We start from the raw sequence: 25,658 nt of genomic DNA on the forward strand, positions 1-25,658 counted from the left end.
GCTATTCAATAATAATAAGTAATATAAGGCTTAAAAGTTAGTTTTTGCTTGTAATAATCATTTTCAATTGTACAAATAAATTATCTGGACTTATTCCTGTTCCTGTTAATTTGGATAACTGAGGCTGTACAGTATAATAGTACATGAAGCATTGACAGAAAAGTAAAAATTTTAAATTGCATTTCCTAATTTGCAAATATTTTTTAATGCAGAGTTCTAATCAACGAGATAAAATATAAATTTTGCTTGCTGCATATGAAAACATAAAGGTAATTCATAGTAAATGCTCCAATGATTAAAATTCCTAACTTTTGAGCACAGAATCAAACAGATAAATACAGATTTGAGAAAAATATTTCTAGTTTTAATTTATAAGTCTAAAATATCGAATCAATTCATTTCAGGCAATTAAAGACGTGTTTTCAGAAACTCTGAATTTTAGGTTACTGAATGAATCTATTGGAGCTCCTGAATTGTGAAATAATTTATAGTCAGTGCTTAAATAGTTTTGATACTGTTTTATTGATAATTTATTCTGATTTCTACAAAAAATTAAAAGCATAATTTGTTAATTATTTATTTATTTTATTTATTTATTTATTTATTTATTTTTAGTCTATGTGTGTCTCGAACCGATCGACAATAAGTGGATTCTTCTTAGCTGGAAGATTTATGTTTTGGCTGCCAGTATGTCTTATCTTATCCCACCTTTTTCTGCATTATCCCTTTCTAATAATTTTGTTTCAGCTATTAATATATGTCTTATTACAGGTTGGTGCATCATTGTTTGCCAGCAATATAGGTAGTGAACATTTTATTGGTTTAGCAGGTTCTGGAGCAGCATCTGGAATAAGTGTTGGAGCTTTTGAGCTTAATGTAAGTATTACTTGCTGAAGATTCAGTATTGAAGCTTGTGATACCACTTTTATATTTAAATCATGGGTTGTTAGTTTCATTTGAAGAAAAGATAGTTACAAAGCACATATTAAAAAGATTTACTGTATTATCTACACGTTTTTATAGTAACAATGTTATATTTGTTAAAAATATTATTTTTCATTTTAAACTTAACTAATTAACCGCCAAAACTACAAGGAATGTTTCTTTTCTCATGAAAATAATAAAAAACATTAAATTAAGCATTTATAATATAAATTTACATTGAAAATTTAAAAAAGTGCTCTTACTTGTGAAAAAGCGAGCGTTGCGTTCGCGCAACGTCAGCGGAATAAAGACTACGGATGTTTAGTGAGTAGGATTGTACTCGTGTGATATTTCTTTTGAGTGGAGCGCAGGATTACTTTTTTGCTGTATAATGCTTTATAAATCTGCAAATCACTTTACTTATAATTAATTTAATATTAAAATATACATTGTATTGCTTTTACAAATACAGATTATTTCAACTGAGCAAGCATGAAAATCAAGCATGAAAAGCTTGATTACAACCTTGATGTAAAGCTACATTACATACTTTGTATCTGTAAACAGTCTGGCTATGATACTCTTTACAACAAAGTCTTTTGTTAACAACGGACTTTACGATAAAATGTCTACCATCTCCATGCAATGGTTTTTAAATGCCGAATTTACTACGTCTTCCTGTTGCTGATCTATTTCTGTCTAATTATACATTCTCAATAGGAGTTTGCAAAAGGAATAATGCATTCTCGTGTCTGAAATCTTAAAGAGACTTTATATTTCCAGTAGTAAAAAGTGGTGATATTTAGTAAGTTTAGATACGGTCTCACCTCATATAATTTATCAGTATTGTCAATTTGACTATTCTGTAATGCAAATTCTGCTTCATATTCCTGTACTGCAAACGTGATATCAATTCTCGTACAACAGGAACATAAATGTCCTTATCAAAAGACCAATACATTTTTTCTTGAGGTAAAGAATGATATCCTGTAAGCAATAATATTCCAATAAATCTTCTCATATAGGCTTCAGATGCAATAAATTCTGGGCTTTTTTTTTTTTCTGAGTGTATATATTTGTTTGTTCAACGAGAAGAGAGTAAATGTCTAAACCAAAAAGAAAATCGAAAATTTGCGCACTAGTTTTACCTTGTATTTTATCTTTTATAATTTCTCTTCTCTCTCTTTCTTCATGTTCTTCCTGAGACATAACTAACAGTTCCTTGTTTATCCACTTCAAGATATCAGTCTTCTGCTTTTTAAACATTTTAGTATGACTATAACTCCTTTTAGAAGGCTGAAACTTACTTCTTACGTGAATTTCAACTTCCCCAGCAGTATCATTTGGTAAAATCATTATCATTATTTAAAACATTGCCATTCCTTTCTTCTTTGTCACTAGTTTCTGCAATTTCTGGGGGAACAACAACAATATCAGTTTCATTTTGGTCATTATTAGCATTATCATCATCTGTTTCTTCATCAAAAAAATCTTTGAAAGGCTTCTTCTAATGTAAGATACCTCATTCTAGGCATTTTTAAATAACCAGAACATCGAAAAGAATGAGTGAAAAAGGAGATTGACTACTCGTTTTCTGCTGACGTTGATGTCAACGCAACACCTGTTTTCCCTTCCTTCCCAACACAAATGTAAACATCTGACTGCTGTAATGTTCTGATAAACGGTGACCTCGACTAAAATTGGATCACTCATAAAGACTGCGAATTTCATTAAATATTTTCAGCAAAAATACCCAGTCGAAAATTTTGCTTAAAGTATGAGATTAATTATTATAAACAAAATGATTGTTGAAGGCAAATATTTTTTTACAGAAATACTCTTCATCATATTCCCTACACAAAATCATCTGCTGGTATAAAATATCTTAGGTAGTTATATTTATATAGCCATTTATTTTGACCGTTGCGTCAACGCAACACCAGCAGCTAACGGGTTAATAGATAATTGTAATATCGATAATCCTATTTTTACATGCGAGAAGAATTTTAAGGCAGTTCTGTTTTTACCATGCTTATTCAACAGCGACATTATTTCAAATTTAACCATTCATTTTCTTGTGGATATTTTAATAGATACTCTGATAAAAAATAATGCAATTTGTAAGGTTTGTTTATTAGTCCTCACTGTTTTGATAGTGATTTTTTGTAGCATCTTTTATTTAAACACAGTCTAATGACTCATTTTTTCACCTGTCTCATCATTCATTCAGAATGAATTTCTGTGAATATATACTGGTATCCAGGGTTATCCTTATGTGGAGAAGAAACAATCATTTCCTCAAAAGCTATAAAATGAAATTTTGGATGACACATAACATCATAACACTACCTAAATATTGAAAATTCAGATCTGAGTGCATGTGACACAAAACCATATTATGAAAAAGAATTGAAATATTATATGACAGCAAAATTTTATTCTGCAAGCTTTTGCCATTAATAAGAAATGTCATGGGGGGAAAGGTGAATTTGTGCTGTCATTAAGGAAGTTAAAGTTTGAAGGAGCATTTTCTAGTTGTCTACCATTATAATTCTTGTACCATTGAGATCATTAGGATGAGAATTTTTCTCTGAACAACTATTCAAAAATTGTCCTGTGAAGTTTCTTGTGAAATTCAAACCAAGAAATTTGGCAACTTTGTTTATTAAGTGCCCTTATTTCAAGAAATTCATCAACTAAGATTGCTTGGTATGTATATCATCCATAAGAAAATCAGATCTAAAAAATCTTATGTTAAATTATAGGATGGTTAGTGTGAAAATTTTGAGATTCACATAGGTTTTTAAAGTACTTACAAAATTTCAAGAGTGTTCAAAGTAGTTTCCTCCAACATCAGTGCACTTATGTAGGCAAATTTTCCAAATATTAAATGTCTCAAGCCATTCAATTCTTGGATACGATGGAAAAAAATGCATTTGTAGCCTCATCAATCTCCATCTTCAGAATGAAAACAATGTCTGCATAAGTTCTTTTTGATAAAATAAAATAGCCAAAAGTCACACATAGCTCAATTGGGTGAATAAGGTTGATGTTCTATTACTTTCATATGTTTTTGTTCAAGAAACTCAACTGTCAGCCTTGCTGAATGAGAAGATAGATTGTCATAGTGGAGTACGAGTCCTCTTAACATTCACTTCTTGAAGAATTTCTGGAAGACAGTAGTGTATCAGTTAGCTGTGATTATCTTCTGTTCTTCCAGTGTAATGACTTTGACTGGCACTGAACTTCTGAAGAAAACAGCGTACAATATTTTTTTTCATGGCACGTTATCTTTTCACCATTGTGGGAGTGGGAGCATTTTCAAAGACCTCATACTTCACTTTCTTGACATGCTGGAACATCAAAAAATGGTATGTACATTTCATCACCAGACGATTTTAGAAATAATGCGGTGGCCACCATATTTAAGTAATTTAGGGGTTTCTTTACTGGTTCTAACTCTTTCCTTTTTTTGCTGCTCATTTAAACTATGGGGAGCCCAATGGCAAACTAGTTTATTCATATGCAGTTCTTCATGAATAATTTTTCGTAAAGCGGCAGATCCAATGTTAAGTTCCTTCTGTATCATTTGGTGGATGCAGTGATTATCATCTATTAACATTTTTTGTATGGCAGACACATTATCTGGGATTACTGCTAACAGCGGCCTTGTGTTAGCTCTTCATCCTGAAGAGCATTCAAATAAAATTCTTAAATGGATTCAGCTTACTAGTTGAGTGAGTAGTAAAGCTGCTGAATACAGGTAGTTAACTTCTTGGCAAACGGGTTGGATGTTTTGAAATTTTCCACAAGTGAATGTGGATATGAGCCAATTTTCCCTATATTATAAAAATATCTGAATACCTTAAAATATATAAGTTTTTTGCCAAAAAAATTCTTAATAAAATTAGGAAAAAGACAAAATATGAAAGCAGTACCTTTACTGCAGGTAGTACTCACCACTCAAATCTATAATTTTTTCCCAATGTTTTGGTAGTTTTTCAAAGTGTTTGACCCAGAAACTTGGTGGTCGCAAATCCAAAAACAGATCAATCAACCTCATTTGGAGGCTCCTGTGCAGAATGGAAGATAGCACCAACAAGAAGATGTAGCAACAAGATGTGAGAAACAAAGGAGTAATTTTGGGGCTGTATAGTGGGTATGGCTAAAGATCCCATTCGAGTCCTTACAGAGTCTAGTTAGTGAATGCAGACACATGTGGCCTTGCATTATCTTGATAGAATATTACCTTTTTTGCACAGGAACTCAGTTCGACGTTTTTCCTTGATAGCAGCGTCAACAGGGATTAGCATCTCACTTTATACCTTACTGTTGAGGGTTTTACCTTTTCCCAGATGCTTTTTATGGATAATACCACAGCAGTCTCACCAGATACAAAGCATGATCTTTTGCATGTCAAATTGCACTTTGTGATGTTGCTGACAGGCTTACAGTGTGGAGGCCAACCCCTTTTTCGGCTTGTGTTGTTGAAATAAATCCACTTTTATCATGAGCGATGATCCGTCTAGAATTTTGTCCATGCTTTGATATTCGAGTAGATTAGGGCAGGCCCGAACACGTCTGTCCTTATCTGTTTGAGTCAACAATTGAACTTGTAAATCAAGTTTTGTAATGCATAGCATGACTAATGGACATGGCATGAACGTCTAAGTCCTTAGCAAGTTCTCGGGTGGTTGTATACTGATCTTTTTGCATAAGTTCTCACATGTAGCCCTCATCAACGTCGGTTGGCCGACCAGAGTGCTCTATTTCTAGAATGCCGTAGTCCTTTTTTTATAACTTTGTACCAAATCTTCAGAGAGTCATATTATACAACATTACCTCATAAATTATGTGAGTCATGGATAAATGGGATCACATTGCAGTGTCTACTCTACGTTGCAATCTTAATAAAACAACTTAAACAGTGTTGGATTAGCAAATAAAAAAAAAAAAAGAAAAAGAAAAAACTAACCAGCATTTTTAGAAATACCGTGTGTGGCCCCTAAACAGAAAAATAACAAAATTAGAGATTTAGAAAACATGTAAAAATACATAATATTTACCACATTTACTTGCATATTTCCCACCTTTTTTTTACTAATTTTTTCATACAAAAATTGAGAGGGGAAAATTATGCATACTTTCCAAAAGATACAATACACTAAGAACATAACAAATGAAGTATTCATGTATGAACTACTGGTAACTGTCACAATTATTATTTATTTAGAAGCCTATTCTAGTGAAAATACAACATTGCTATATCTAAACAGATATCTTTATTTCTACTTCACTGTACATTAAATTTTGCCTGCTCTGCTGTCCACTGCTGCTCTGTAGTGTAAAATCATTCAGCTCTGCTGAAACTGCTGTCTGTATCATCTGCTTCAGCTTTCAAGTTATCACCATTGTCATCATCATCTTCATCACATTCAATCTGCCTTCCCACTTGCAGAGATGTTCAGAACCATCAAGAGCATTAGATATCCTGATTTTATTAAAATTCTTCACTAAACCATTAATTGCTTAATTACTCTCTCTGCATCCCAAATTCATAATCAAATCTATTAGTAAGGCAAAAACAAATACTATGTGGACGAATCTGTTTTAAAATTTAAGGAAGCTTGCTTACTGAATGCCTTGCAAAGGAAAAAAATACATGAATATTTGAGGGAAGGATTTTGGTTTAAAAGCTAGGAGTACACAAGTAAATATGGTATACTTTATTTCATATCGAACAAAACATATAATTTGAAAATAAAGGAGTAAAAAATTATATGCGATAAATTTAATTTAAAAAAAAAATAGGTATGCTACTTTGAAAAAGTTAAAATAGTGATTTTTTTTTTTTTTTTTTTTTTTTTTTTTTTTCCATTATACATGAATAAGCATTGACTGTTTGCTTACAGTAAAATTCAGTCTGTCCAATTATGGCTACCCATCATAATTGGTGGCAAGTCAAAAAAAGTATTGCGTTAATATGATAAAAATTTACGGTGTTTTAAAAGTGTAACATTTGTTTTGTAGGCTTTGGCTATTATTCAACTGACTGGATGGGTCTTCCTTCCTGTATTCATTGCCAGCAGGGTAAGAAATCAAATTTTTTTGGTTAAAAATTTTTGTATTAAATTATTTGTGGAAAATCAATTCTTTAAAAGTATTTAGTTATGATGAAATGCATTAGATTCATTGGGGCCTGTTTACATGAAGCAACAAAATTATTTGATGATGCAGTAAGTTTCCTCATAAAACTTGTTGCTTGACAGCAGTTCATTACCATACCACAATTTTGCTTTAAATTTGGCTTGAGCTGCTATATTACTATAAGCATTCTTAAAAATAATATAAATGAGGGAAGGAAATGCTACTTGCTTAAGACCAAGAAGCTTTCACAGTTTTATTTATGCTATTATTTTATGGTAGATTTTCCATATAACTTTACTGCTCTTGACAAAATGAATTGGAGCAAAGAGTTAAGCCATTAACCACATCTATTGATTTATCATTTTGAGACAATAATAATAACCTTAGCTGAGCAGAATAGTAAAATGAAATTGAGCATGGGTATATGTAGCATGTAATTTCCATATATAATTTTTTCGGTTGTTGGCAATTCAATTTTCAACAGTTTGTGTCCCATTGTGGTCATGGTTGTTATTCATGGTGCAGGCACTACAAACACTGGAAGAAATATGTTTAGAAATATGCAGTGGCATAGCTAGGTTGGGACAAGGGGAGACATCTATCCCGGGGGTGCCAAATTGATGTTATGAAATTTTAGAATGAAATGTTTTCCATTCTTGACAGACAGAAAGGGGTGCAAAATCTACAGTTGTCCCAAGACGCTGAAAACCCTAACTACGCCTCTGGAAATATGCTGGCTCATGTTTGTTTACTGGGCTTTAGAGATATTTCATTTGTAGTTTATAATATACACAGGCCATTTTTCTTATGAAAAAAGGTAAAAAATTGCTCTTATTGCTAACTTGTTCCAGTAGGAATAAAAGCTCAAATTGTACTAAATTTTTAGTGTTTTAACCATTTAATAGCCCAGTTCATAAGGTTTTAGTGAACCTAAGTCTCAAGATAAGTAATGTTTTAGAACCAGATGAGATCTTATTTCAAAACTGAATTGAATCCATCACGATCTAGTGTATTATCTTTGAAATTTAACCTAATGGTTTATTAGAAAAGAAGAAAACAGAAAACAAATTTTTAAAAAAAATTTCTCAAGTATTTGGATATATATATATATATAATGTTAAAGCTGATTTAACAAAACTGCTGTTGTAAGACATCTATTTGTAATATGAAAAGATCCAAGTACGAATTTGAACTTTAACAACTAAAAGAAATTCAAATTTGCATAAATTTAGTTAATTTCAGATGAAACGTTTAAATGCCTTTCAAGAGATAGATACATTGTTCTTTCTACGTAAGCAGTTATTAAAACTAATTTTTGAAATGCAGTGAATTATAGTATTTTTCACATAATGAAAGCATTATCACTTAAATGGCTGTATTAATTTCCAGTGCAAGTTGTATATGTACATATGGCAATGATACCAAATGTATCTCACAGATTCATGTCATTTCAATTCAGTCTCCTTGAGCTAGATCAAGGAGACTGATTCCCCATGTTTTGAATGCATGCATCTATTCATTGGCTCATGATGCCCATAGCACAATGGCACTGACTGAAACACATTGATAATTCATTGATGGAAGTTGTTAAGGATTTTTGGTTTCACAGCATAAACAATTATCTTTTACAATCTCCAGTAACCAGAATTTGCAAGGCATAATTTTGGAAGGTCATGCTGGCCAAACCTAGGGTCTGCCTTTTCCACTCCTTTAATTTCCAGATGTGTCATCCAGATACCACCAGACTAGGTGCTTCATCTTATTGGAAGTAACTTGACTACAAAATGCAAATTGGGATGTCGTCTTTCATGAAAATATCATTCACTGGTGACATTATTATCTTCAATAAATAAGTAAATAAATAAATCCTCACTATGTCCAGCTTAGAGATATCACATCAGATTTTTACTTTTGGTGCATCCTGTATGTCTCACCAGAGTTCATATGGATAGTCTGTGACTTACATGTCACACAGTTGTGTTAATTCACCTTGCCTGACAAATGAAATGTAACTTCACTTGAATCAGTATGAGTTATATCAATCGAAATCTGGACTACATCGATATACATCTTCTCCTTTAAATTGTCATTTCTGTTTAGTTGTAACATCTTTGTGGCTTGCCTTGTATGATAAATTGTATTTGTTTGTATACCTTTAATTGGATATATACTACAGTCAAAAGTCATTAATCCGGTCTCGTCGGGACTTCGGTGATTCCGGTTTATCGATTTTTCCGGATTATAGATCATCAGTTTAAATCTGGTAAGATGGCATGCAGAAATTATAAAATTAAAAATATGAAACCGTAATTTATGAAATAAAGAACAATTATGAACTAAAGGGTATCAAAATTTACAAAAAAAAAAAAAAGCTTAATATTTATTTGTTTACTTTATTAAACATTTCTTTCAAAGTAAGTTGTTTAAGTTGCTTCGTTTTTTATGTGATAATAAATTCTCTTTAATTCTATAAACAGACATAATTTCTTGTTCAGTTACAAAGTTCCTCTGTTGAAGTCCTATAATTGCTGTGTCGAGAATACCGACTAATTTGTCAATCGAAATTTTTTCGTTTTCAATAACCTCTGTCATTTTCTTCGCTATCGGAAGCAAATTATATTGACGAAGAATTTGATTTAAATCATATCAAAGACGGAAATACTACATTTAGTAAGGAATTAAAAGCCAAATAAAATAAAAACATCTGCCCTGAAGATAAGGATAGTGTTGACAGCTCAACTTCCAATTCATTGCGCGCAGCGGCGTTAACGATAAACAAAGTTTAGATAAACAAAGGATATGCCTTTATTCATTTTTTGCAGAAATTCCACTTTTTTTGTTTAATGGACTTCGAAATATACTTTCGCTTTGTAGATCCTCTACATATTAGTAAATATATATCAGAAATTCTATTTGACATAATCGAAAGTTCAAGCTTACTTTTATAAAATTGCTCTAACAGTCTGCAAAAAATAATAAGCCGAATCCTATTCGAAGATTAAGGAACAACGCAATCTGCACCATTAACTGAATTAGATAATTTTAGCTTAGCTTATATCGTCTGTTATACATTAAACGCACATTCGTAAACGTATTTTGGCACGCGCACACACGTATTCGCAGCCGTAAGGGTCTTACGCACATGCGTCAACCCGACGCATGTGCAGAAAGTTTGTAGCTTTGAGGTCCGGATTATGGGTGTCCGAATTAACGACTTTTGACTGTACTTAGAATGCCTAAGTTTATAATTTATATGCATTTTGGAAACATTGAAATTTTGTTTTTTAATATTTCTTTTTTAAACTACAAATACAATTTCAGTTACAACCTCAAGCATTTTACTAACTGGAGTACTTTTTGTAAGAAATAGAATGGTGCATTTAATGTGTAGAAATTATGTGAATGTTGAGTGCAGAAATTGGTAAAATTATAAAAAAAAATATAGAGCAGATGCTCATCGTAATTAACTGAAATATCTGCTGCAGCAGAACAATAAATTTCGCACATCTCTAGCTTCTAACCTGTAGTATAGTTTACCTTCTTATTGAAATTTCTAACAATGTATTTTTTTAAGCTTTAAATATTTTTTACTGCTTTGATTTCGTATAACGGTAAGGTTGAAAGATGAATATTCCACTTGTTAAGTTATTTATCATAAATTTATAGAGTTATAAACAATCAACTTTCATAAGTTAAAACTAAAAAAAAGGGGGGGGGGGAAGTAAGAAATTCAGGTTGATTGTATGTAACATTAAATATTTAACTTACTGAGAAAAGTCATTGATTTAAAATTATATATATTTTTTAATTCTATTTAGTTTACTGAAATATGAACAATCAAAATTAATTGGTAATTAATTTTATCTTTAAAACCGCATTTACTTTTAAAATATTGATTCCATAGAATTTCATAAAAGTAGAATACATTATTTGATATACATGGAATTAGTTTTGAACAATCAAAATTAATTGGTAATTAATTTTATCTTTAAAACCGCATTTACTTTTAAAATATTGATTCCATAGAATTTCATAAAAGTAGAATACATTATTTGATATACATGGAATTAGTTTTGTAAGAATTCCAGTTACTTTGAGTTAATATGCCAGGGAAAAATGCCAGGGTATTTTTTTTTTCAACCTGGAGATGCTCAGATGTTTAAACAATTTCCCTGGTTATTCTAAAAATTATTCTTAGAATGTGTTAAAGCATTGTTACACTTTGTTAAATATATTTTTATGTCACATTAATATTGAATTTATTATTAATATTTTTAACTTTTTAATATCAATAAATAATTAAATAAAATAAACTTGTCTGTTGCCTTTTTGGAAGAATGAAATGAGCATTTATCTTTTAAGCATATGTTTAAATTCAGGAAAATAGATATACATAGATTCTCAAAACTTTAATTTTGCTCATATTTCTAGGTCTGTACACTCCCAGAATACATGTCAAAAAGATTTGGAGGTTTACGCATTAGAACCTACCTTGCTGTTTTGTCACTTGTGTTGTATGTCTTCACTAAAATATCTGTAAGTAATTCTCCGTGCTACTTTCATTTCATTTTATTATGATTTTATATTCTTTATTTCATGTAATACATTTAAGTTTGATTTTTTTTGATTGAATTTATTTGCCAAAATTATTACTTTTTCAATTCAATATATATATATATATATATTAGTTTTTATTATGCTCAAAAAGTTTTCTAAATTTTTTTAGTTTAAGAATCCTATTTGTTGGGCATTATAAAAATGAAAAGGATTTAATCACCTTTAAAGGAGTACTTTTGTTAATCTTTTATTTTCTTTGAGGATTAAGTAAAGTTTTAATCCTCAGATATGTATTTTATTTTTTTATTTCTTCAATATTAAACATTTAGGTTAACTTTGTGTATTCTGTAAACCTAGGCTTTGATTACAATTTAATTTGAATTTTGTTTTTCAGCTCTAATTGATTATTCATAAAATTGAGGGGTGTGATCTTCCCCTGCATATTGGTACCATGGAGCTCAAAGGAGTACAAAACCTTAACAAAAAAATATTAAGCAATGGCCCTTTCATGGAATTGTGCGGTAGTCCACCATTTTTTTTGTTCCATTTATAACATGAGGCTCTACCAAGGTGTGCTATCAGTATATCAGCATAGCAAAATATTTCCATGTTGCCTAATTTTTTTCTGGGTGTAATATTAGGTCTTTTAGAGCTTTTCTGCAGCAAAAAATGTACATAGAAAACAAATGCTGTTATACATCGTAACTAAGACTGCAATATTCCTGCTGAAAATTGGGTCATATGGATGTAAATTATGCTGATATGCTTTTGGAATGCTTGGTAATTTTTAATTCCATTACGAACAGATATGAAAATTCTTAATGTAACCATTTGATTATATTATTGAGTTTTGTTCTTCTGGTTCCATGGCATTAAAAGTTAACTATATTTTCTGCAGTGGTTGCTATAATTTTCAGCCTTTAGCATGTTAAAAATCAAAGGTTGCATTTCTAAAAGGTCCCATTCTCTAAACTGATTGAAAAACTTTGGAAAGTAATATAACATGAAAATAACTGCTACTCCGAGAACATGTGTTAAATAGTTCTTTAACCAGTAAGTGACATTTGCACAAGATTGGAAATTCTAAGTGATGATTATATATAAATGTTATATTCCTTTTTAACCAATACATATTGCATTCTTATGTGCATGTTATTCTGTAACCGTTTAAATGAGAACTAATATATTCTAGCTTGTTAAAAAATATTATTACTTTCTACTTGATGATCTGAGATCTTGAAGTTACTATGAAGAATTGAAAAGATATGTGGGTGGCAATATTATGTGGGAAATGAAATCAGTACAAGAGGCAAGTCTTCAGACATATTTAGGGTAGTAGAGTGAGATGAGAACTATGAGAGGTGACATTACTCCTACTTTCACAGAATCAAATGCGTTCTTTACACAGAAACATGCTATGTGGCTTACAGCATTGGGATGTTGCACTATTAAAAAAAAATGTTAGAAATGGTCCCACTAGTCACCAGACACATTTATACTTGATACTCCATGTTATTAAAGATCCTTTATGGCATGTTATCACCAATAGCCCAGGCTGCTTCTTTAATATAGTACCAAGTCTAAGATATGGACTCAGCAGGACTTCAGCAATTCTGGAATTGAGGGTTTTTCCAGATATTAGATCATGAGTTTAAATCTAATACGATGACATAAAGAAATTATAAAATTAAAATATGAAATGTGGTTAATGAAATAATGAAGTAATTAGGACTGTAGAGGTTTCATGGTGAGGCAAGACACAAGTATAAATTATGTAAACTTTATTTAACACATCAATAATGACATTCCGATGAGAAAAAGAAACTGCCGCTGCATGCATGCCATTCTCTCCTCCATCCGCAGCTCATCAGAGGTGGGCATGCGCAGAACTCACAAAGCTTGGTATGGTGTTTCCATGGCAACACCACAGAGTATCCCCCCCCCAGTGAGGGAAACCGAATGATAGACAAAAAAAATACAGAATTTATATTATACAATGATAAATGTGAAGGTAAAAGGTACAATATAAAACACATAATAAATTAAACTGCATAATGAAATATTGAATGAATAACAATATATATGTTATATATAGTAGGTGGTAGACAGATGTTGAGGGAATTTGACATGTCATCCGGATTTTGTGATAGTTTTAGGAACATTTGATATGGTAGGTTTCAATGTGTCTGTCTTATTGGAAGGTTTAGTTTTAGGGACAAAGGTTTTGTCACTAATGAAAAATGCAGGTTTGAGTCGATCAATTGAAACAGTTTGATTTTTACCGTGCACGGAGATGATAAAGGTTTTGTCATATCAGTCAATGACTGGATGAGGACCTGAGTATTTTTGTTGAAGAGGAGGCTTGTCTGAGTCAATTCTCAAATGAACATGAGAACACTATTTTAAAGATGGATGAATGTGGACAGGCTCTGAACAGTGTTTTGATGTTGCGATGGGAATCGGAGATTGCAATATAGATCATAAACGATTTACATAGGTTGGTGTCAGGGATGGTAGAGGAAGCTGATCTAAGCACAAAATATCTGAAAGCAGTCTTAAGGTAGTACCGTAGACTAACTCAGAACAAGTTGCTTGGATGTCGTCTTTGACGGAAGATCTAATACCCAAAAGTATAAGAGGTAATGATTCTGTCCAGGGAGGATTCTCTTGCGATTTTATGCTGTTTTTCAGTTGGTGATGGAAACGTTCAATGATTCCATTTGATTGAGGTCTATAGGCAGTGGTACGAATACAGTGAGTGCCCAGCAAGTTCGTGAAATCCCTGAAAAGATGTGATTCAAAGTTTCGACCCTGGTCAGTAGTGATAGTGGAAGGGCATCCAAAACGAGCTATCCATCCACTAATTAGAGCTTTACAAGTTGTTTCAGCTGACATATCAAATGTGGGAATTACTTCCGGCCATCGCATGAAGCGATCGATTATGGTCAAGCAATACTGATAACCTTCAGAAATTGGTAATGGGCCAATAAAATCTATGTGAATATGAGAAAATCTGGCATCAGGAAGTAAAAATGTCGAAATTGGTGATTTCGTATACTTATGCATCTTGGAACGTTGACATTTCTCACAAGCCTTCACGGAGCTTTTGATAAAAGAGTGCATGTTAGGCCAAATATAACATCTGCATATCAATTTTGAAGTGGCAGATGTACATGAATACGAAAGGTTGTGAATACTTTGGAAGATGATAGGTCTAAATGAAAAGGGAATGAAAGGACGAGGGACATTGATTGTGGAGTCACAGAGAGATCAATATCTTCAAGCGGAAAATACTGTTTGGAGAGCTTCAAAGAAGAAGATTTAGAAGTTAGTAATTGTTGTAGTTCATGGTCTGTGAGTTGTACTGTTTGAAATTCAGAATAGGTGAGCAAGAAACAGAATCTACTTCTATTCAGGAGAATGTGTCAGCAATAACATTTTCCCTACCTTTAACATATTGTATATCGGTGGAAAATTGAGAGTGGTGTATCAGTTGTTGAGGACAGCGCTTTTCTGCTTTTTGTCTGAAAGCGAATGTTAGTGGTTTTAGGTCGGTAAATATGATAAAAGTGCGACCTTCTAACATGTGCCAAAATTTCCTGATAGACTCATATATTGCCAGAAGTTCGCTGCCATATGTAGACTTTTTTCATTGACTGTTATTCAATTTTAAAGAAAGGAATGCTATTGATTTCCATTGATCATTTTGAAGTTGCATTAGTGAGCTGCCAATAGCAACATCAGATGCATCAGTCCAAAGACTGAGTTGAGCACCAGGAATTGGATGTCTTAAAAGGGTAGCTTTTGTAAGAGCTTCTTTAGCTGCTAAAAATGCCTTTTCAGCATCCTCAGACCACAGGAGAGGATTTTCAGTCTTCTTAGTTGGACAGAATGATTTCTTTTTGTTAGAATGACCTTCGAGAAGCTTAATTAAAGGTGACAAAATGTGCGCTGCATGTGGCACAAATCTACGTTAAAAATTGAATAGGCCAAGGAATCTGCAAAGCTGTGTTAAGCTTGTTGGTCTAGGAAATTTAGAAATGGCATCAACTCGATCTGGAATGGGATAAATATCTTTTTTATATCCTAAGAAATCTAAGGTAGGAACTCCAAATGTACACTTTGAGGGTTTGATTGCTAACCCATAATGATCTAATCTTTGAAAAAGAGCTCATAGATTGTTAATATGCTCTTTGTGGCAATTAAAATATCTTAAAATGCATATATACCGGTTAAACCTCTCGTCACCTCATCGATAAACCTTTGAAAAGTGCTTGATGCATTGCACAAACCAAATTGCATCTGAGTACTCTCAAAAAGTCCAGATGGTGTGCAGAGAGCAGTTTTATGGACATCCTCGGGAGCAATCGGAATTTGATGAAATGCTTTCACTAAATCAACATGGGAGAATATGTTGCACCCATGGAGTTCACTTGTGAAATCAATAATACTAGGGATTTTATATTTGTCTTTTTTAGTCTGAGCATTAAGGGCTCTGCTATACCCAAATAAAATCACCAACAGGATGCCAATCATTCATATCTTTTTTAGGGACCATATGTAGTGGCGAAGCATAATTGCTTTAGATGGACGAATGTGGCCTAAATCTAACAGATGTTGAAATTCCGTTTTTGCAATTTTCAAATGATCGGATGCAAGCCGACGTGGTTTGGTAAAAACGGGAGCGCCAAAAGTTTCAATATGATGCTGAACTAAATATTTGACAATTTTGTTTGCACAAGGAACTTGAACAATACTAGAAATTCATTTAACTACTTAGCATAATGATTATTACAAATTACAGATTTCACTGAATATGTACTAGCAACATGTAAAATACCATAAGAATTTATTTTGGTGTATCATTTAAGCGGCGATTTCTAAGATCTGGTTGTAGGTTAAAATAATGTAAAAAATCTGCACCAATTATAACAGTTTGACCATTGCATACATAAAAAGGATAAACAAACTGTTTTCTTAAACCTAAATCTAATACATTTATCTTAGTACCATTTGCAGCCAGAAAAGCCATTTGCAGCCAAACTTCGTACGATGTTTCCATGGCAACACCACAGGACCTTAAAAGAATTAAAATTACCATCCCCACCCCTAAAAAAAGAAAAGAAAAAATAGCTCGATATTTATCTCTTTACTTTATTAAACATTTCTTTCAATGTAAATTGTTTAAGTTGCTTCTTTTTTTTGTGTGTATGTGTTTGATTTACTTTAATTCTACAGATAGACATAATTTTTTGTTCAGTCACAAAGTTCCATTCTTCAAATCCTATAACTGCTATACCCACTAAATTGTCAGTTGGGAGTTTTTCGTTATCAACTACCTCTTTGTCACTTTCTTCACAATTGGTGTCAGTATTTTCTGGATTTAGAACCAACCATATTATAGATTAAGCCGTCCTTTGATTCATGATTGGAGCATTGTCATCGCAATGAAAAACTTCTGTCACATCATCTTAATTTATTACTACTTTTGTACATTTCTTTCCAAATTCCATTAATTTCAAAATTTTGCCCCTTTTTTTTTTTTTTTTTTTTCAATATCTGAAAATCTTTAACCTCTCATCTATCACCATAAAGTTTAGCTAGCATCTATTCGCTATAGCTATGCTACAGTCAAAAGTCGTTAATTCGGACATCCGTAATCCGGAATGATCTATAATCCGGACCTCAAAGCTAAAAACTTTCTGCGCATACGCCGCGTTGACACATGCGCACAGGCGTTTTACGCGTGCGCGTAAGACCTTGACTACTGCGCATATGCGTGTGCGTAAGTGCAGAATACGTTTTCGCGTGCGCGTTTAATGTATAACGGACGGTATAAACTAAAATTATCTAATTATCTATTTCAGTTAATGTTGATAATTGCGTTGTGCCTTAATCTTCGAATTGGATCCGGCTTATTATTTTTTGCAGACTGTAAGAGCAATTTTCTAAAAGTAAGCTTGAACTTTCGATTATGTCAAATAGAATTTCCGATGCTGGAGCTCCCAAAGGATCTAGAAAACGAAAGTATGTTTCGATGTCCATCAAACAAAAAACGAATTGCTACAAAAAATGGATAAAAGCATATCCTTTGTTTATCTAACCGTTCCGAAATCTGTTTATCAATTTCACGCTGCTCTGCGCGGGGGGGGGGCGACGCGGCGCGCAATGAACTGGAAGTTGATCTGTCAACACTATCGTTATCTTCAGGGCAGATGTTTTTATTTTATTGTGCTTATAATTCCTTACTAAATGTAGTATTTAATTTCGATGTACTCCGTCTTTGATATGATTTAAATCAAATTCCTCGTCATTATAAATATCACGAATACAAATCAAATAGTTTTCTGGTTGCAATTTTCTAATTTCGGCTATGCGTAAGGTATGCTTTACGCATCCGCGCGTTGAAAGAAATGTTTAATAAAGTAAACAAATAAATATTAGGCTTCTTTTTTGGTAAATTTTGATACCCTTTAGATCATAATTGCTCATTATTTTATAAATTTCGGTTTCATATTTTTAATTTTATAATTTCTGCATGCCATCTTACCAGATTTAAACTGATGATCTATAATCCGGAACAATCGATAATCCGGAATCGCCGAAGTCCCGACGAGTCCGGATTAAAGACTTTTGACTGTATTCGCTATCTATAGCTATGCTATTCGCAAATAAAGACATTGGTCTGTTAGCTTTTGTCTTGCTTGTATCGGATGTTGACAAATTTAACCCTGAATTATATTAGTTTAGTTATCTATTATATGTATGCCTATTTTCTATACATGCTTAATAGTTATCTGTGTCCCAAATAAATGAATTCCCATATATACTTTAGGCTCATTCAGGGCTGGAGCTAGACATTTTGTAAATTAATACAGTCTCTGCATGTCCTAAATTATACTGCCAGGCACTTGCCTAAGATCTAAAAAATTTTCATCCCAATACCTTTCCCAAAGATTTTGTCATCCCTTAATTGTGTTGCTTGGTGCTTCTGTACATTCTAAAAATTATGCCTGCCCTAAATTCTGCCGCATCAGCTCTGGATTCAGTCCTGGTCTTATCTGAATAACAAAACAATTATTCTCAAATCTAACAGCACAAAATATAATCTTTTGGCATATGAGTATCTCTTTTAGTCCAAAGGGGCTATTTGCCCAGAAGGACTATTAATTTCCATTTGGCATTTTGCGTCAATTCACGATAAGCGTTGTTTCACTTTTCAAATTGTTGCCACCAAATATGATCACCCTGTATTATATTTAAAGAAATTAAATAATGAAAAATCTGCATGAATGTGTGTATGTCTCTCGCATTGTGATATTGGGCATGTGGAAGCCCTAATATCAATTTGAATTTCTTTTTTATTATTGACTTCATATTTTATAACACTTCAGCAAATTTTTAATTAAACAAATTAAATTATATCAAAGCGAACAATGACAACACTGTATGGGGATTTATCTCCATTGCACGAGACTCTTCATCAGAAATTCTAAAAATATGCTCATTTTAATATTATTTTGTGATATTGCTGTTGAACTGAATTATATGGTTTAAGTGTGAAGAACATGATATTTAATAAATAAAGGTAGCACATAAAATGTTTAAAAAAATGCCCCTTTGGATGTAATTTAAAATCTGAAACCTTTCAGATTTATATATATAATTATATAAATTACTTTGTAGTTATAAAATCAGCAATAGTTGATAGTCATGTAGTGCTGAAAGCATGAAATAATAAATAATGATTCGCCAGGTTGGTGTTGGGTATAAATTACTTTGTAGTTGTAAAATCAGCGATGTTTGGGTTTGAGGTAGTGCCAAGCAAAATTATTATGCACAAAATTATTGTTCGTACAGATTTAATACAGATTGGTACAGATTTTTGTACAGTTACTAAATGTGTTTCTTCAAGGAGGTATTTTATTTAGTGGTGAAGTAAAATTACGAATCGGTATTGCTGGTTGTCTGAATTTTAGATCATTTCAGATATTGGACATTTGGATTTTGTGCTTTGTACTATATTGTTTTTTAAGTCTTCTAACAAATGCGATTTTTGTGAGCACATTAACAAATTCATTGCAACATATATCCTGTCAAAACTTTTTATAGCGCAAATGCTATAATGAACTGTCTCTTTATTGCAAATATTACTATTTAAATTTTACTTGGCTTGAAGTCACTTGGAAACTTATATTTGTACAGTTAATCCCAATGCAAAATTTTCCAGAATCTGCACTTATCTATCAAGTAGAAAAGTTCTTTATCAATAAAAACATGTTTGTTTATTTATTTATTTATTTATTTATTTTTTAGTGATATTTAAGGACTTTTTATCAAAAGTTTCATCTGTCTTCAAATATTCATTGATCTTGTTCCTTTCATTGTTTTCTTTTACTTCTAAAAATCAACAGTAATTCATCCTAAATGATACTTTAGCTCTGTATTAAAAAAAGGAGGGGAAGTATATTCTCTTATTAAATGCTAAAATCAAATCTGAAATTGCAGAATTTCTTGATAGAAAGTGGTATTTTGTGCAAACTGTTTGCCGTACTTTGGATGACATATTGTAACTTGCATTTTAGAAATAGATTGATCAAATTGAATAGGCTGTTGATAAGTAGCTTTGCAGTTTATTCATTCCATGAAAAAAATAAAATTGATTGCTTACTTCATGTGCCAGGTTATTTTTTATGCATGTGAAGGTAATTTTAGGTATCAGTGTATGTAGTAGTGAGTAGAATAGAGCTGATTTGATAAAAGCATCAAATGACTAACTCATGAGGACTACATAGCATGCAGTATGCTGGTACTGATGGTACAAAATACCAAGATGCTGTCTGTGGGGTGTGGCCATTATTTTATACCATTGAATAATGCAAATTTTTAAATTAATTTAATAAAAATTATGGAGAAGGGGACTTTTTAGGAATCTACTAGAGAATATTAGCAATTCTTTAGATCTGTTACTCAGTCATTATTCAATCTTTTTATTTAAAATTCTGTTTAATGCGTATTTCTAAAAGTTTGGGCAGAATCACATTATGTCATTTATGAATTATTATTTATTCTTATTTTTTATTTTCCTTTTATTAAAGGATTAGATATATTCAGTTAAAGTTTGCATGTTTTCCAAAATATTTTATATGTAAATCAGTTTTTTTGCTTATTTTTTTCAAAGTATTTAGAATATTATAAGTGTTTAGTTTGAATTTATTAACTAAGCACTGTTTTCTTTAAAGGTAATTTTTTTATTATTTTACATAATTTTAAAAACTTAAAATATTTCAGCATAAGAAAAACCACTGCTTTAAACAACGTTGAACTTTAATTTTTTTTCACTACTGCAGGCATTTGCTATAAATATGCAAGTTTCAGTGTGTTAAGTTTAATTTTTAATGATACAGTAGCCGCTTAATGTGATCATTACTAATTTATAAAACTTTATAGCATTAAGTGGCTTATAAATTGCACAGCTCCATATATATACATATATGTATATGCAGGGGTATAAAAGTTTTTTAAGCATATTTCTCTAATTTTTAAGCAATAAAGTGAAATATTCCATAATGTTTAAAATTCTGTATGATAAATAGGAATTGAAACAGAATAAAAAAAGAAATTATAAGAAACTTACTTTACGATGAGTTTAATGTTTAGTTTTTCAAAAATCTGATAATCATTTAAATAATTTACTATTTTAAGGAAGGTACAATTATAATTTTCCCATTAAAATTACAGTAAGTATATGAATGTTCCTTCTGATATGTATGTCGTGAATACAAATAGCTTGCCGGACATGATCAATTAAAATCAAATTTTAGTTTTTATTTTTCTACTTTAAGTTGTACCAAGTAAAATTTTTATATGTTTCTTTAATTCACAAAGGAAATTAGCCATCTTAATTGCTCTTTATTTTCTAGACATGTAATATCTAATATTGAATGTAATTTTAAATACTGCTACATATTTTCATTGGTCCAATTGAATTAATACCATTTAGTAAAAGAGTAAACTTTTTATATGTAAATTGTAATAATGCTGATATTACCATGACACATATAGAAATGGAAACATTTTTTGAAAACATTAAATATATTCCTGAGTAATTTTATGATTATTAATTAGTTACACAATTGGCTGCTGAATGTAAGCTGTCCATCATATTTATTGAATATAATCACAAATTCAAAAAACATAGTGTATGGAACAAAAGTAATAAACATTTATATATCACACATATAATACTAATCATACAGGATATTTAAAAGAATAACTGTAGCTTTATCTTTTGAACTGTTGATGTAAACACACACCTCAGTTGTAAAAATACTATAAATGTTTTAAAAGATTAAGTTATGATTAAAATGACCAGATCTTTCTTATGCAAAATTAGTACATTCTGTTTTATTTCTTGCATCCTTGAGAGAAAAGTACATTACAGTAAAATATTTTGTAAATCAAAAATTGTTTAACACATACATAATGTAATACTTACAGTACTTAATTGTAATTAAGCACTGTGAAGAGAGAACCACCAAAAATTTAAGGTTTAAACTTGTGTAAGTCCATCTTATCAATTTCTTAAACTAAAAAGAGCTTGTAAGAAGTTACTGTTGAAATAAGTGTGTATAATTTTTATGACCTTTAAATTTTTCATGTGTATGCATATCATTTAATAATACCTATCGTATATGTAAATGCATATCATTCTGAAATTTGCGATCATAATTTCTGTTTCTGTTCTTAACTGATGCAAGAGTTTGTGAAGATTTTTGGAGTATCTAAACATTTTCATTATTGGGAACTGCTTTAAAAGATACTTTTTGTAGTAGTATTGAAGTTGATCAAATTTGTTCCCTTTAACAATTTAAGAAACTTTTTAAGAACTTTCAATTGAATATATGGCTGTATCATCAATGATTCAAAAGATGAAATTGCAATGTTTTTTTAAATACTCTGTATATACCTTAGAATTTTTTTAGAACAATTTTAACCTTTTCTTAAGTTGTGGAAAGTCTGTTCTCATGATGAGATGTCATAAAATAATAGTTAAATGGAATGGCTAGTATATATATGCATAAATTATGCTATTATTATATTGCATAAAGTGATAGCCTTAAAATGAACTAAGAAATTAATTAGCATGGTACTTTTATTTTTATTTATTTTTTTAACTGTGATAGTTTTAAGCTGTAATAAGTCGTTGTTTGGAATTTTTTTCCATTGATCACGTTAAGCGGTTGAAAAGTGATCACCATATTAGTATTTTCTTAAAGTTGCATTTGTTCTTATGATACATTTTGAAAAATAATTTTGGATGTTTTTATGTATTTCTTTCTTGTAGGTTTGTGGTTTGGGCCATGTTTTGTGTTGGACTACCTTGATCATTATAAAATAGAAAATATTTTAACTTCATTTGATATTAAAAGGCTGTGCCTCACTCTTTTTATTCTTTGCCTTTTATTAAAAACATTAAGGTGGCTAAATTAGTTTTGCTTTAATAATAAATAGGTGTTTGATCTGCTTGAATTATTTTTAAATATTTTCTTATACATTACAAATATTTTTATTCAATCATATTAATGAGTTTAAAATGCTAAAAAATATCTTAAGCTTCATATAACTATTTTCATAATATTATTTGTAAGAAGCAAACATAGCAAATTTAATATAGCAGTAATAGTTAGACTAATTTAAGTTAGGCTGGCTAAGCAATCCCTGTTTTAAAAAAAGAGGATTTGTTTATATATTTATAATATGCGTAGATTGCAGATTTATTTTTATGTGTACTTTCTTTATAATATATTTTTGTCTGATTTTAATGCTTTGCATTATCATTGTGCCATGTACTATATGTTACTCAACTTTCTGCTTAAGTTTCAGTGGGAGTGACATAAATGTGAACAGTTCAACTTTGGTGTTGGTTCTCAGCAAATTTTTTACAGATTTTACCTGTTACGGTGCATACACTTTCTGTGTTTCATTTAAAATTTTTGTGGCTTGCAAAAAAATGCTACTTTCATTTTAATTTTATGGCTAATATAATTGATTATGGTTTCACGGATACTCAAATTATGTAATTTTAGTATTTTTTAAATTTGACCATGTAAATTTAAAGCCAATTGTACACTAAATACTCTGTTTAAATATCCAGTCTCTATGGAGCAATTTCAACTTATTAGCATATACTTGGTTTTATTGTGTATCTTTTATCTTAATCTATTATCAGAACTTAGCATATTTCTTTAAAAAGTTTTTTAAAATTTTCTAACATACACTCAAGCATTTTAAAACGTATTGCTCACAAACCGGATGAAGATGGTAAAACTTGTTTGACATTAAAATAAACTAATGAACAATTCTATAAGATAAAATATATTGGAATGTAAAAAGTTTTTTTCTTTATGATTTGGTGTTAAAATACATTTTGTTATATTAATATGCAAAAAATAAATTCTGCCAATATAAGCTGATCTCACCATTGTTATATACAGTGATGTTTTCTGATCCTTAAATCTATCACAGGTGTTCACTTAACACAATAAAAGTTAACACACAAATGATAAAATTCTGCATCCCATTCATTTGTTTTAAGAATTGATGTGTTAGTATAGAATTGGCTGTATAATACAGATACAAAAACACTTTGTAAAATTGTTGCATGAATTTTTAAGTGTGCTTATAGTGATCCTTTTTGCTCTTAATATTTCTGCATGAAAACAATTTTTGGAAAATTGTGCAACTTACCTCTTGCATTCTAAAAATGTCTAATATTAAAGGGGCTCCTAAAAACGTGATAAGCTTTAAAATTTAAGCTCTAAATGTTTGTATTCAAAAGGAATTCACAACTGAAAATCATTTTAATTCCAATCGAATAATGCAAATTCTACTAACCTCTGGGATTTTTTTAAATGATAGATCTTAATAGCATTTTTAATACTGATATTGATTTAAGTGAAGAATTAAGTGTATATTAATTAAGTGTATATTATCAGGGAAAAAATTTAAATTTGTAATTTATTGGGTATTGTATTTCTTAACAAATTGCTGATTCAAAAATTTTATAGGACTACATATATTCATAAAAGATTTTAGAATGCTTACTTTAATCTCATTTTATAATACCTCAAATGGGAAAAGCCCACTGTATGAAATTTTGTCACTGCAGTTATCTGAAGTATTTTAGAATTTGTCATAATTTTAAGATTTTTAAACATTTTAGTGGTATGCGAATAATTCATCTTTTTCTTTTCTTTTTTAACTAATTATGTCTAATGGAATTTCAGCTATATTTAGTGTGGGTTACACAATTTTTATTACATCATTTAATTGCCATTAACCTGACTACCGTAGTACACATTTTTTGCATGTATTTTTGTCTACGAGACTTAATTCTGCTTTTCACATACATGCACTTTTAAGCATTTCTTCTGGGAAGCTGTATGTGCATATTTTTAGAAATGATGGATAGTTTTAATTTTATTCAATATTTAATTAATTTTTTTCTATTAAAATTGTCCATAAATTATGTAACTGTTATTTAGAGAAATGTTTAGAACATCCTTTGCTCTAAATAAAATTTACATTATAAATTCATAATTTTCATTTAAAAATTAAACAAAATTTTATGATTTCCCCAGGTCAACTTGTTTTCAGGAGCAGTTTTTATCAATCAAGCTCTTCAATGGGATCTCTATGTTGCAATCTTGGGACTATTACTCATGACTGGCATTTGTACAGTAACTGGTAATTATCTATTATTCTCACATAAAATATGAGTTTACATAGTTTACATAGTTAGGACCTAGTTTTTACATAGTTTACATTTCTACTTTATTTGAAATTCTTTAAATGCTTTCCTCGCACCTTTTCATTTTATTCGTTATTATGTTTCACTCTAAAAAGCAAAATATGTATGTTAAATGAAAAATGTCTGTGGTAGAGAAGAGTGTAGTTCTTCATATCTATAGCAAATATGACTTTATATACAATATTGCTTATGATAAAAATCTGAAACTGGAACTAAT

At 30.7% G+C, this 25,658-nt stretch overlaps 1 protein-coding gene across 3 annotated transcripts in view; it reads left to right on the plus strand.

Moving 5' to 3' along the window:
• The window catches only part of LOC118192948 (sodium/myo-inositol cotransporter 2-like), a 117,496-nt gene that overhangs the window by 47,275 nt on the left and 44,563 nt on the right, over nucleotides 1-25,658 (plus strand). For all 3 annotated transcript variants that reach the window (XM_085822331.1, XM_085822332.1, XM_035363966.2), the window contains exons 2-6: nucleotides 616-687; nucleotides 772-876; nucleotides 6,955-7,014; nucleotides 11,503-11,607; nucleotides 25,272-25,377. In XM_085822331.1, coding sequence (XP_085678457.1) covers nucleotides 616-687; nucleotides 772-876; nucleotides 6,955-7,014; nucleotides 11,503-11,607; nucleotides 25,272-25,377 — 448 coding nt within the window. The remainder of the gene's footprint in view (nucleotides 1-615; nucleotides 688-771; nucleotides 877-6,954; nucleotides 7,015-11,502; nucleotides 11,608-25,271; nucleotides 25,378-25,658) is intronic.

The sequence above is a fragment of the Stegodyphus dumicola genome, chromosome 8 (genome assembly GCF_044657685.1).
Source record: "Stegodyphus dumicola isolate Sdum_Otavi_A_Nest chromosome 8, ASM4465768v1".
In the NCBI taxonomy this organism is placed as follows: domain Eukaryota; kingdom Metazoa; phylum Arthropoda; class Arachnida; order Araneae; family Eresidae; genus Stegodyphus; species Stegodyphus dumicola.